General features: G+C 40.6%; 1 protein-coding gene across 1 annotated transcript in view; it reads left to right on the top strand.

The window, feature by feature from the left end:
• EFCC1 (EF-hand and coiled-coil domain containing 1) overlaps positions 1-13,313 on the top strand; it is a 93,959-nt gene extending 80,646 nt beyond the window's left edge. Inside the window, exons 6-8 of the mRNA XM_054975361.1 lie at positions 1,093-1,251; positions 7,699-7,768; positions 11,745-13,313. Coding sequence (XP_054831336.1) covers positions 1,093-1,251; positions 7,699-7,768; positions 11,745-11,878 — 363 coding nt within the window. The 3' untranslated portion in view covers positions 11,879-13,313. The remainder of the gene's footprint in view (positions 1-1,092; positions 1,252-7,698; positions 7,769-11,744) is intronic.
• Positions 13,314-14,453: the final 1,140 nt, after the last annotated feature.

Raw genomic sequence — 14,453 nt, 5'->3', positions numbered from 1 at the left:
CCAGGGTATAAGCTGTTAAGAGCTGAGCAAGTATTAAAGAGAAACCAGATACCTAAACTGAGCATCCCCACCCCCACCCCCAAGGCAGGCTCTAATACCTTGGTCAAAGCATCACAAAATCCTGGCCCACAGCATCCTTCCACCAGCTTTAATCGAAAACAAATAAAATAATGTGACCATCCACATTGCACAATAGTTGACTAATACCAACAAATGACGACTAAAACAGGTGCAGGGTGCTTGCATGTAGATGCCTTACCTACATGGCAGTTTGAGCCAAGTTGACCTAGGTTTCAGCCTCTGGAATCCATTTACCCAGTATTCCCCATGCATACCATATGAATCATACAGTGATTTCCATATTTGAAATCCGCCTTCAGTAGTAGCTAATATTGCTTCATGCTTTCATCATTAGACACTCATGAATCAGCATCTTGATTACAAGAGCACACTCAGGAGCAGCCCAAAAAGAAGAGTCTTGCAAATCAACAAAGTACTTGACTAAATTACTAAACTTAAGGAAGTAACCAGCTCTTAAGCACGTTTAACGTTGTCACTTAGGCAGTCCTGCCAAAGTTAATGTGTATGCCAATATTTTTCCTCTGCTTAATGATCCACTTAAAGCAATCAAAAGTATTTCACAGTTGTGCAGCTAAGCATGTATTTAGTAACTGTGTTGCCAGATACTAATGGCTGAAGGAGAATGAAAAACACTGATTGAGAGCTTGGCTTTATTATTGCTGCAATACGTACACCATGCATATAGGTGTTATAGAAGCTATGGAACCAAATTAGTGGTAGCAGAGGGCAGCCCAGCCTCTGAAATTATATACGTGAATTGACAAAATACATTCAGAGTGGCAACACTGGAAATCTAGAAGATCTTGGCATATATCAAATAATCCATGAAACTTCAATTAAACAGAAGAGTAAATATTTACATAACCTTGCAAGTGATTATATTCTTCATTGACACTTTCCATTTAGCAAAATTTAACTTGGTTTTTCAAGTAGGCTTCAGAGACGCATAACTCTGGTTGAAGATGAAGGGTTTCATGTGTGACAGCGCTTTTCATATCATCTGTTGTCCAGATGAAGGGCCCACAGCTAGGGGAGCTGCAGCAGAAGATGGAGGAGACTGAATTGCTGAAGATGGAGTTGCAGATGTTGGAAACAGAGAGAGTAAGGCTATCATTGGTGGAAGAAAAACTCTTGGATGTACTGCAGCTTCTTCAGCAACTCCGGGATCTGGTATGAAAAGAAAATAATGTGAGGAAACAGCTAGTTTTGATACTGCCTTTCCATTAGGATGGGCCTATCTTTGTATCTTTTCAGAAGGCCTCCAGTAGTACATCTAGTAGGTCTCTAGTAGGTACATCCAGTGTACCTACCAGAGGCCTTCTGTGTCTACTTGACCATCAGCTGTTAGTTGGCATCTTTCCTGTGCTTCCCCAAAACACTCTCAAAATTCCAGGTGATAAATCTTTGTTACTCTCAGAATTTTGGAAATGTTCTGTGTGTCATTTCTGATGTATGTCATTTGCAACCTGAAACAGCCGATTGTAAGTATAATTTCAGCCCAGGTATATCCAAATGCACACAACTAGTATGCATTTGGCATGTGTGCTAAATAAGTGGGGCCAAATTAGGCATTTGACACAATCTGGCAACAAGTCTAAAGAATAGTGGAAGTGACTTCCCATTAGCGGTACTGATATTGACATTATTTCCACAAACCTCTAAAAGCTGAAATCTTGAAAGTCAAAGATGGGGCTAAACAGGTCTTCCAGTGGTAAGAGGTAGGATTTCAGTGTCCCGCACAGCTTCATTTCAATTCTCCTTTTTGTTTAGTTACTGTGAGTTAGGTCCAAAGTTGATCTTTCACGAGAGTAGGTGATAGTAGTTTATTAAAGCCTGTGCTTGCTGGAAAAAGACTCATTTGCTTATAGTTCAAGGTTTTGGATAGCTCTGATGCAACATCAGATTCTGTACTTATGGAAGATCAAGCAGACAGACAAAGAGGCAATGATGTGGTTCAGATATAAATATGGTTAATTTGTGAAACTGATATCCAGATCACAGATTCTGATTTGTCTCGGCAAATGTTAGTTTCATGACTTTCGTTGTTTTCCTTGCAGAGACCCTGCAGATGCCACTTTGCATATGCTCATGACTTACCTTGTGATAGGAAAGTGACATGTGCACAGTAAGGTTAGCAGTCCCAGACGGCAGGCAGCATGGATACCAAAAGGCATTTGGATGCCTAGGAAAGCAAGCTATCAGTTGGGGTCTTGTGTCTAGAATCTCAAGAAGGCAGGCAGAATTCTAAAATGGCAGGAGGAGGCAAGATGTATCCCAAGAAAGACAGCAGAAAAACAAGGGGGGCAAAGTCAGAGCTTGAACTTAGAATCCCCAGGAAGGCAAGGCGCGGTTACAGAGGGCTGAAGTGGTAAGTAGACATATGTATGAGTTGTATATGTTATTAGACTTATAGTTTTAATACGAGATTCATGAATTCTTGAGCAAGAGTGATTATTAATATTTCTTTACCCTCTGGTTATTTACCACTTTAGACTTCTGTCTTACCTGAGGGTAGCCTAGTTTGTTTTTGTTACGGGGTTACAGAGGGAGCATAGTGCCAGATTAATTTGTACTTGTATGCCTAGAAAGATAGAATTAAGAGGAGGGCACTGGAGATATTTGCTTGCACCAGCCAATCAAGAACCTGAATTAAGTAGGTTAGCACAGAGTAAACATTGTGCTTGTACTGCACACACTGCAATTAATAATATACAAAGGATGCTAATAAGCATCCATTTCAGTTGGCATTCATACATGCACATACAAATTCATGTGCACTAGAGTGTATAAAGAATCCTGAGGAGAAAGAAATGGAGGAAAAATGACACACTAAGTAGATAATAGCAAAGCACTAGAAATAGCTTGAAAAATATGGTCTCAAGCAGAACAAAATTAGCTCATACAAAGAGGGTACTTGGATGGAGCCAGTGGTTATATAAACTCAAGAAAGTCTTCTTTCCCATGCTATTGGGCCAGCAATTATTTTTATTATGATTATTTTCAATTTCAACCATTCCTAGATTATCAAAAGTATCATGAATTAGTCAGATCCAGAGGAGTTAGCCGTGTTAGTCTGCAGTAGCAAAATAGCAGAGTCCAGTAACACCTTTAAGACTAACCAACTCTCGAAAGCTTATGCTGCAATAATGTTGGTTAGTCTTAAAGGTGCTGCTGTACTCTTTGCTATTGAATTATACAGAAAAGCTGTAAAAACCAAGATGTTACAGATGGATAATTTAAGTAGTTATTTTCATTGTGTTTGGGGAGGTATCTATGGTAATATTTTGTGAGAAAGTGGTGTTGTAAAAATAAATAAATACTGCATATATATAACAAATGTATGTGCAATGGAGTTAGAACTTCACTGCCATTATGAATCTGATCATTGTTGCATCATGCTTAAAATGCGCCTGAACTCTGTGGATGTTTGTTGGGAATAAATGTAGCATTCTCCTGTTGTCTTACCTCATTTAGTAGGGCTGTCATGTCTTTGATGTGACAGCGCTTCCTGTTCAGATCAATAACAAACCATGAAGGATATGCTATGAAAGTGGTATGACTGATTATGATTGACAGTAAGCATAGCTGTATCCTGTGTCAGGATTCTGACAGGTCCCTCACTGACCAGCAGTGTTTTTGAAAATCATTCCAGCTGAGCAGACGATCCATCAAGCAGTGTGTCATGCTGCTGTGAGAACAGTGCTTTGACTCTTGTGTGCAGTCATGTATCATAACTCAGGTAGTGATAAAAAGCTGTTAATGAATAGGATGACCGACAGCACCCTGGGAAGAATATTAAGAGTCCACCTGGCAAGACATTTGCAAGATTCTTAGTAGATATCTACGGTAATAGGGAACTGAGTATACTGCCTTAACCTTGAGTTAGACCAACTACATTTTGATCCTTCAGTGATACATAGAAGTACTTGAGCATATGAATGTCTAAAGATGCTACAGCACCAAAAAACAAAGCTGCCTTGGATCAGTCTGCTGGAACCAGTATAATTTTTTGTCACCCCAGTGCCCAGTCTCTTCCTTACTGCATTTGAGTATTTATTTAAAACATTTGTATGCTGCCAAATAGGGTTTCAAGGCATTAAAATATGTAAAACATTAAAACAGCACTTAACATTAAAACAGCACTGTAAAAATATATATAGATACACAAACACAACACAACCAGGGAGGAGGTCAATAAGAAATTACTGGGGGTATGCCAAACAAAACAAAAAAGTCTTCAGTGGTTGGTGGAAGACAATGACAGAGGGAGATAGATGAATCTCCCCAGGGAGGGAGTTCCAAAGCTTCAGTGCCACAACTGAGAAAGCTCTTTCTCAGGTTGCAACCCATTGTGTCTCAGATGATGAGGGGCACTTTAAGCAAGACCTCCAAAGATGACTGGAGTGGGTTCACGTGGGAGAAGGTAGCCCTTAAGGTATGCTGGCCCCAAGCCATATAGGGCTTTAAAAGTTGATGCCAGCACCTTGAATTGAGCCTGGAAGCAAACTGGGAGCCAGTGTAAATTGAACAAGATTGGAGTGATTCATTCCCTGCAACCCACTCCAGTCAACATTCTGGCTGCAGCATTCTGTACCAACTATAGCTTCCAGACAGTTTGCAAGCACAGCCCCAAGTAAAGAGCATCGCAGTAATCTGATCTAGATGTTGCAGGCCATACACCATAGTGACACAATCTTTCTTGCCCAGGAAGGCCATAGCTGTCTTACTAGCAAGAGCTGGTGAAAGGCACCCCTGGCCACCACTCCAACAGGAGGCCTGGATCTAGCAGCACCCCAAGCTACGATCCTGCTCCTTTAGGGGGAGTGCAACCCCATCCAGAACAGGATATAGCTCCACCCCTGAAACGCATTCCAGAAGGATACCATGATTGGTGGTATCAAAAGCTGCCAAGAGGTCCAGGAGAATTAACATGGTTACACACACCCCATTCCTCTCCCATGGCAGGTCATCCAGCAGGGTGACCAAGGCCTTTTCAGAACTACAACCAGGCCTGAATTCAGATTGGAAAGGATCCAAGCAATCCACTTCATTCAGGAATTCCTGAAGTTGCCTAGCTGCCTCTCATTCAATTACCTTGCTCAAGAATGGTATGTTTGAGAGTGGATGCTAGTTATTCAACTTTTCTGGGTCCAGAGCAGGTTTTTTAAGGAGTGGATGCATCACTGCCCGCTTCAAGGCAGGATGACCACCCCCTCTCTCAGGGAGGCATTTATTGTCTCCTGAACCCAGTCTTCCAGCCCCCCCCACACACACACACTCAGGCAGATTCAAGCAGCCAGGAGGGACAAGGGTCATACAAGCAGGTAGTAGCTCTCAAACTTCAAGAATCCTCTCCACATTCTCATACTGGTCAAACTGAAAAGGATCCACTCAACTGGACAAGTTGACATCTGGGGACCATCCAATCCTGTCACTGCTAATATAGAATCTAAGTCAGAGCAGATGTGAGAAATTTTATCCACAAAATGTTTAGCAAAATGATTTCAGTGGGATGCAGTGCAGTCCAACTCCTCTTGTAAGCCAGAACCCAATAGGCCCCTGATCACCCAGAAGAATTCTACAGGCCTACATTGTGCAGATGCAATGGTGGTGTAGAAATATTAGGGTTTTGCCACTGTCTCTGCCACAGAGTAGGCTTTAGAATGAGCTCTAGCCCATGCCTTGTTGGATTCGTCCTGAGTCTTTCTCCACTGTCACTCTAGCCATCTCCCTGGTTTTTTTATTGTCTGCAGCCCCTCAGTAAACTAAGGGGCTGCCCAGGCTCTTAAGCTTGAGAGAGGGCGTCTAGGAGCAATCATGTCAATTGCTTGGGTCATTCCAGAGGTCAATCATGTCAATTGCTTGGGTCATTCCAGAAGTGCCAACCATATCAAAATGGAAATCCACTAATGGATCCATCAGGATACAAAGGCAGATCATCTTAACCACTCACCACTGCAGAGTTTTGGTACCCTTGTAACTCTGAACCTCAGCAAGTAGTGATCTGTCTATGAGAAAGGGACTATCTTCAGTCCCCTCATGTTTGGGTCACCAGAGTGTGACCTGCACAGTGTGTGAGGTCTGTTATTACCTGGGGCAGGCTTATGGTTGTCATGGAGACCATGAAATCCTGAGTGCTCTCAACAAGGTAGCCTCAGCATAGATGCTGAAGTCCCCCAAAACAACCAGTATAGGTGTCTTCAACGTTACCTCTGAGACCACCTCCACTAGCTCAAGCAAGGAGATGGTTGGGCACCTGTCTCACACTCCCAACACTAGATATACACCCTCAAAACCAGAGTACCTGAACACCTGTCGCTCCTCATGTCTCATACATTGCTTCCTTTCATCCATCTGTGAATATATGCCAAAATCTGACAGTTTGATCACATCTGAATAGCAAATGAAGACTTAGGTTGTAATGTGTCAGCTCTACAGATTTCTGATATGGCCTTCATCCTTCTGGTTCCAAGATTCTGTCAAAATGACTCACATGGCTCAGTACACAGTATCCTTCTCTACATTCACAATTGCAAATGTAAAAACAATTGGTATCCAAAATTTCCAAATCTAACATAGTTCATAGAAAGCACTAGTGTGTTATGTACAGAGCACAAGAGCATATGTTAGCCTCGCCTCTCCCCTCTCTTCCTGCTTTGTGTAAATTTTTCATTGTTTACCATGTTTAGATGAATAAGCCCATTTATATACCATGAAGAAGGGATGAGCAATTGCATGAGGAGGCTACTTGCACCAGTGTTTTCATTTCCATGTATCAGTCCTAGGTCACATTGAAGATCCTGTGCAAGGTGGGGAAGGAATACCCTTTCATGCACTGGGGCCATGTGTGAACTTGGCCTGTGTCATTTGTGGTGTGTACTGGCATATATACTACCCACCTATGCTTCTTGGACTACTCATCAGTTACTGGTATGCATTTATACCCCTCTGAATACCTTTGGCATGGCCATCTTTTCTTGTTTGTTTATCAGAATGTTTTTATCCCAATTTCTCCACACTCAAAGCAGGTTACAGAGAACAGGCAAATAAACAATAAAAATAAACAATAGAAGCAAAAGTATATACCACCTAACAGACTACCATTAAGCTTAGAGCAAGTGATGAGCCATATGGATGTCGTGGTTCCTCCAGCACAACTCATGGAGGATCACAGACTGGAAGCCATAGACTAAGAGCCCAGGGCCAAAAGCCCAGGATTTAAGTAATGGGGGGGGGACAGGAAGGGTAAATGCACAGCGCTGGTCTTGTTAACCTTGCTCAGATGCTCCTGGTTACCTCCCTTCCTACTTGTATTCTGCACTGTGTATTTCTTGATCAAATATCTATTTGCATAAGAACTAGCTTCTGAAACTGCTGTCTCATATTTATCAGTTCCCTGTGAGGCTAGTCAAAACATCTAAAGTGAAAACGATGCCAAAATTATCTTCCATGGCTTCTTTGATCCAAAGTTGCATTACAAAGGGCCCTCCTACAGTAACATTCTATATGATACTTAATTCAGAAAGCCAGTGTGTTGTTGATGTGTCTCTGTAGAGATGTGTGCATACAAACTTAGTTGAACCTAAATATTCCCTAATAATGTTTTGTGCTTTATAGAACATATCTAAGCGAGCCCTGGGGAAAATCTTGCTCAGCACTTTGGAATCCTGCTGTGACCCACAACATGGTAAGGAAGTAAAACCATGCATGGTGTTAAGGGAATGGCAGAGGGCCTCATGCAGTTGGCATACACAGATAAAGTCTAAGTCACAGGAAAGTCATTCTAGCAGCTCCAGATAGGAATTTCAATGAGCCCAGGTGTAGGTGAGAGGGCAACAGCTCATTAAGTCTCTACTTTACTAACGGCAAAGAGAATTGGTGAATTAGTGATCTCAGCAGGGACTGTCCACCTGGCAGAATTGTAGGTGGGGGAAGGAGGTAGTGTGCTGGAAGAGGACATTATTTACAATTTTGGGGTGGAGTGTCAGGATATGGAGAAGATGCTTATGTTATTCAAAGCCACACCAGGAAGTAAATACAAAGACCATTAACAAATAATACTATGGATTATGGGAAAGGCCAAAATTTCGTTTGAAAGAATCCTATTAAATCCAGTGCTTCTCAATCTTTTAAATTACATGGAATCAGAGAACATTTCTAATAACCAGGTCCCATCTGTGACATTTGTGCAAACAAGCATTCATCCTATTCTTTTCAAGCAAGGTTGCGCAAGGATAAGAGACTGTGGAACAAATCCAAGCCTAGCCTCTCTTTAGTTATTCCACAGCCTAATGGTTCTTTTGCTCCCTTCAGTGTAAAGATGAACGGAGTTGACACAGAGATGAAAGATCGTGATACAGAGGACAACGGCATCCTTCTGTAAAGAAAGTACATCACACCTGTTGTACTTTGATAATATTTCCTGTTTTTATGAAAACTACATTGGCAGAGTCCTCCCCTCTCCCTGGCAAAAATCCACTGAGCTGTTGCTGTTGCCTTAAGTGTCTCCTTTAGAACAGACAGTGTATCCCTGGCCAGTTTACTAGAGGAGGCAGGCCAAAGATGGGTTGAGGAAGAGAGAATACAATACAAGAGTTCACCTGACTGTTTGGTCTGAAAGCTCTAATTGCGCATAATTAAGGGACATTAAAGTGGCACAATGATGTCAGAAATCATGCCAGGAAGGCGCTATAAATCTGACTGTTCCCCGCTATGCCGGTAAGTGTGGATTCAGCCTCGCTTCAATATGAGGAAGATCAGTACAAAAGAGGAATGAACACAAGCTGCTTGTTCCCTTGAACTTCATTTGAATGAACTAAGGTCTGAAGTATTTTATATAAGCCCAAATGCTGTATAAACAATTATGATTATTACAGCAGTAAAATCTAGGGAAGGTGATATTTTTCTTCCCCAATATTTTTGTCATTGTCTGGGATACTAGATCTGACTCCAGGATCCTTTGGTACCTGGTTTGAAATATTTATATCTTGCCTATCTCCAGAAGAGCTCGAAGTGGCTTACAAAAAAACCCCATCACCAGTAATAATTAAAAAGTCATTCGCATTAAAATTAATCTCTAAACAGATCCACTACCTGTCAGTGCCACACATACAAAAGATTAAACTTGAATTTTTAAAACTCTGTAGAGAAAGATAGAATTTTTAAAAACCTTGTAAATATGCCCTAAAACATTACTGAATTTTTTCCTGAATAGGACTGTCTTCCATCTCTTTCTAAACACTGGTAGAAATGATGCCCTGCTGACCTCTTCAGGCAAGCTGTTTCTGATGGTCAGAGGCCAGACCTAGGCTGATCTAACACTCATGAGTACAGTACAACAAGCAGGAGCAGATGTTAATTTATACACATCTAATTTATAGTAAAGGATGATAAAATAAATATGTACATTGCAGTCCTCCTTGGAGGCCAGATCTACAGTGAAAGGGCTCCTGTGCATTTTCTTTGCCTCTTTCAAGCTATTTAACTGTGCCAGCACATGGAACATTTTCCACGACTATTTTCAACGTAGCTACTTACTTACAATTTAACATAACCAGAATATCTGGCTTTTCCTTGCTTCCATGTGTCTGGACCTTGTTGGTGGGATAATTGTGACCTAATTCTGCTTCTGCTGGTTAAACATAAAATAAATAAAAAGCTTATTGGAGTGCTCCCCAATTTCAAACTTTATTTAGAGAGCATTGGTGTAAGTTTGCTTGAAAATATTATTGCAAGTTAAGATACTAAGCTATGTTTTACAAAAATGAGAATATCTTGGGAATGGGGAATGGATGAGGTTACTTTATTTTAAAAGGAAAAATCCATGTGGAACAAATGCTGTAGAAGGTCTATTTATGGACTTCCATTACTTAGTGAAAGAAGTTGCTGACTCCAGCTTCATGCAATAACATTACACAACAAAAGGAGATAGTAATCTGGCTATTTTATAAACATTCCAAAAAAACTCGATGAAAAACTACTTTGCTTAAGTTATTTGTCTTAAATATTAAGTTAGATTCTATCCCAGCTCCTTTATAAAATTTTAATGGCATCTATATGTATGCACATTTTTATGTATATCTTGTGTCTTCTAAATTTTGTTTTTGTAAATTCGCTGAAGCAAGGGGCAGAAAATACTCCCAAAGTGGTTATGTGATTTAGCTACCATTAGTGCAAAATATGTCAGTGGAGAACAACATATTGTCCTTGAGTCATGGGGCTGGGGCTAGGTAATATGGGTCTGCCATCAAGAGATGTTAATCAATTTGCATATTTTATTTATGGTTTTAAATGTGATTTTATTCATAGCTGTTATCCTCTCTGAGCCCATGTAAGAGAGGAGAGTGGAATATAAGATTAAATAACAACAACAACAACAACAACAACAACACCTACAGAACTGCAAAAGACGGTGCTACTTGGAACACCGTACATATTACGCCGATATCTGGTTGATACTTAGGTCTCCTGTGGAAACTTGTATCAGCTTAGTAAGACCAATTAATAATAACATGTGACCTCTGCTTATTGATTGTGTTTTGGATAATTCAAATAATAATGATAATAATAATAAAAGAGTCAGTGTTGCCACCCAAAATGGCATTCTCATGTCACATCCAGTATCCACGACAGCTGCACATATTCACAGAAAATATGGGGAGGAACAGCGAGCATGAGCGCAGTGGTCCCGCCCCTGGCCCCCAGACAATCAGCTGGTTGTCTGCAGGGTGCAACACTGCATGGACAAAGTGGTCATGCATAAACCCCCTCCTCAGGATCAATGAAGCTGCTTTCAGAACATCACTGATAACAGGGAGGGAGAGTTACTATCTCCACAGTCCATTATAAATTTAGGCACATTTATTCATGCATTTTCCCCCATGTCTGATCTGCACCATTGACTAGTGGAGGCAGAGAAATGTATAACTTGGTGAATGCCACAACATGGATAATTGTGTCTACACTTCAGGGATTCAAGGAGAGAAGAAATTGCCGTGGAGCTGGTGTTTAGGCTTAAATGCCATTCTCCCTTATTCAGGTGGCACACTTTGTGTTTTGCAGGTGTTTGACAGGAACTATTTGAGCCCCAAAATGTAAAGAAACCTACCATCTTTCTATTCAAGTCTGCCTCCTTTGTATTGCCAACGGTGTCGGTTTTTTGCTTTCTTTTTTCACATTCAACACTGCTTAAATGACTTCCAAAATTTTCATAATCAAGTATTACTGTTTTGACAGGAAAGAGACAGTGGCTACACTAGATTAGATTACCATGTTTCCCTCACTGCGACAAGAACCTAACTCTGATTTGAAGCAGGAAATGTTCTTTACAGCCATCTATGACTACAGTTTCAAGACGTTTAGTTGAATGGTGCAGCACCAACATACAGAGTAATAGATTCCAAAACATAACCTTTGTTTACTCAAGGGTGAAGATTTAATAATCAAAGAATGTGAAGCACAAGGAACAGCAGAATAGCTAGAGGCTGTTCCCCTCTGCATCATTTTCGCATAAAGTATAAGGTGTTCTCACATACTAACTTTCAGGAAATGCACATTATTATTTTGCAGTTTACAAGTGCATTTTAGAGACAGAACCTTTATTACTGAAACTATACACTCTTATCATGCTAATTTACCATCTGCATTTTGTCTTCATTTTAAAGGAAAACCACATATTTCTGAAGTCTTAGATACCCTCTACCATGAACTGACTGCCTGCGAACTCATTCATAGCAAGTCTCTTGAAACAACTCCGGGTCACCAATCCTTGGCTAACCCACTGGTTATCTCCTGTTGATCAAGTGTCTATTTTCACACAGAGGACTTCTAAGTGACAATGTAAAGCACAAGGTGGCAACTAGAGATGATTTCAAATTTTTCATCCCTGCTGTTTCAAACCCAGATATCTGTTTTTGTTTCATTTCTGTCCTGTGTGAATCACATCCATCTTTGGGTTAGATCCATTGGAGTGTTTCCACAGATGGAAGGATTTGTACTCATTGAGCACAACTGCTGTGCCTCCCCCTCCTGCTGCAGGCCCAAATGTCCCCCAATGCCGACGCCCAGGAGCAACTTCGGGCTGCAGTAGGAGGAGGCATGCAAGAAAGTCACACTTCAAAGGCAGACATGCTTCCATCCATGGAAACACTCTATTGGATTCAAGTTTTCCTTTTCATGCCACTCTCTGTTTACCTGCACTAAATTTCCCCCCATAAAATGTATGCATTTTTTAGCATTATTTATACATCAGTGTAATAAATTATATGTATAAACTGCATATAAAAATTATACCGAGTTAGTACACATTCCAATCAAACAAACCAAATATGAAACAAACAGCAAAAAGTAGAGAACTGAAAGCACTGGAAAAAACATAAAAGCGTAAAAAGCCGTGAGAGAGGGATCCTTAGCATTTCCTTAGTGGCTTCCACCCATGACAGCTCTCAAATTCCAAAGTTGGAATTGTAAAATGCTATAGTAGAAGAACAAATAGTAATTTCATGTGGATTCATCATGCCTAATGTTACCAAATCCGACAGTCCCCAGATCTCAAGCACAGTTCGGTCTTTCTCAGCTGAACTGCATAAAATATCTTAACTGGAAATGCCTAGAATTCACACTTGACACCCTTGTGTATGCTTGTGCACGGACAACTGAAGATCTGCTCTCTAATACTGAATTGTTAAATTACATGTGATACTTCTCAGAAGTTGTATAGTTTCTCATCTAATTTCCAAGCAAGCCCCATCTTGCCATTGCTCTGGAGGATTATAATGAATGGAACCGACTGCATCCATTTATTTGGAACAAAAGATTGTACCATTGTACCATTGTACAAAAGATTTTCTACGACTAGCCCGGTAGAGTTCTAAGTTCCTGATTATAGCAAGATATATTAATTTAACTTTTCTTATTATCAGTTTCAGTACAGTAGTTTGTCCTCCCTTGAGCATCAATTGTTGGGCAAAATTCATGCTCTTTTCTTCATGTATCAAGGGAAAATACAAGTTTATTTTACAAATATACCAAGTAATATAAAGTTGCTTTTACCTTATAGGTTGCTATATGGTAGCTATAGGCTGTTATAACTACCTGTAGTAGTATGAGGCTATGTACTACCTAGTACGTTTGTGAATGTGTCTGTATGTGTGCTTGTAAATGCACATTTTATTTAACTCTAGAGTTATATTTACATTTTTGTCCAATTAGATGTTTTATTTGAAATAATAGTCATGCTATAAATATAATTATGCTTCAACAGCATCAACTACTGTAATCAATTATGATACATCTTCGATTGCTATATTGAATGCTACCTTTAAGAACCTTTTGAAGTTGTGCCAGTGATTCTATTAACTAGATAGAGAGATGCTCCTGGGGGAGTTGGAAGCCTGGGTATTTTGTGGGAGGGGAACACAGCCTGAGTGAGAAATGGACTTGGGAGAGTAAAAGCACGGCCTGCCAGTGTACTCTCTCCATGAGCCCAACAGGAAGGTGAATGTTTGGGTCTGTGTGTGACCTCTTTGAGGAGCCTCCTGATCCTAGTCCCTTCATCCAGAGCGCCCCCCCCAAGCCTCACTTTGAGCTTTCAGACAGCATGCTAAAGGGGAGCTCCTGCTGTGAATTGTGCTAGCCTGAGCTACAGCCATTTATGTGTGTGTTCATTTAAATAGGTGTTCTTTATACTTAATGCTGTTCCCCATCCAGCATCCCTCCCCCACCCCGATCAAACTGGATGTTGTACCATGCTGGGCTTCAATGGGCTGGTGTACATGTATGTGTCAATCACCTAGCACTTGAGGACTCAAAGCAAACCATGAAAAAACCTGAGTTTTGTGCAAGGCAATGCAGAACTTCTTTTTAACGTGTTCTGTGGGCAGTAAATATAAGCTGGGGCTGATTTGGGTTGAATAAACACTGGACACAGAGGGGCTGAGACACCTTTCTTCCTATGCTGCTGCTTCATATCTCCTTCCAAAGTGGTTTTGCTCTTTAAAAATTGATACTGAAGCATTATTATACATGGATTTAAACTGTGAGCATGCTACATAGAAACTAATATGAGTTCAAAACAGGACACGACAATCACCTTATAAGGGGGGATAGCTCTGTGCTGTAGTAAGACCTTTATTTTTAACCCATATGAGTTGAAATACAAATGATCAAAGATGCTTATGGAATAAACTGAGGATATCGGTGATTACATGGTCAAGTGTATAAACATTTTAAATTGACCTAATCCAACAGGAAAATTACATGAGCCTTACAGAGCCACAGAGTTGCGCTACTAGTATGTAGCACTGCTACAGTACACTTAGAACTGTGAGGCACACATCTACAGTAACATTCGTTCCTGGAAACAGAAGCAGGTT

This window comes from Eublepharis macularius, chromosome 4, assembly GCF_028583425.1.
Source record: "Eublepharis macularius isolate TG4126 chromosome 4, MPM_Emac_v1.0, whole genome shotgun sequence".
NCBI classification, from domain to species: domain Eukaryota; kingdom Metazoa; phylum Chordata; class Lepidosauria; order Squamata; family Eublepharidae; genus Eublepharis; species Eublepharis macularius.
This window is presented reverse-complemented; position numbering and strand designations above follow the sequence as displayed.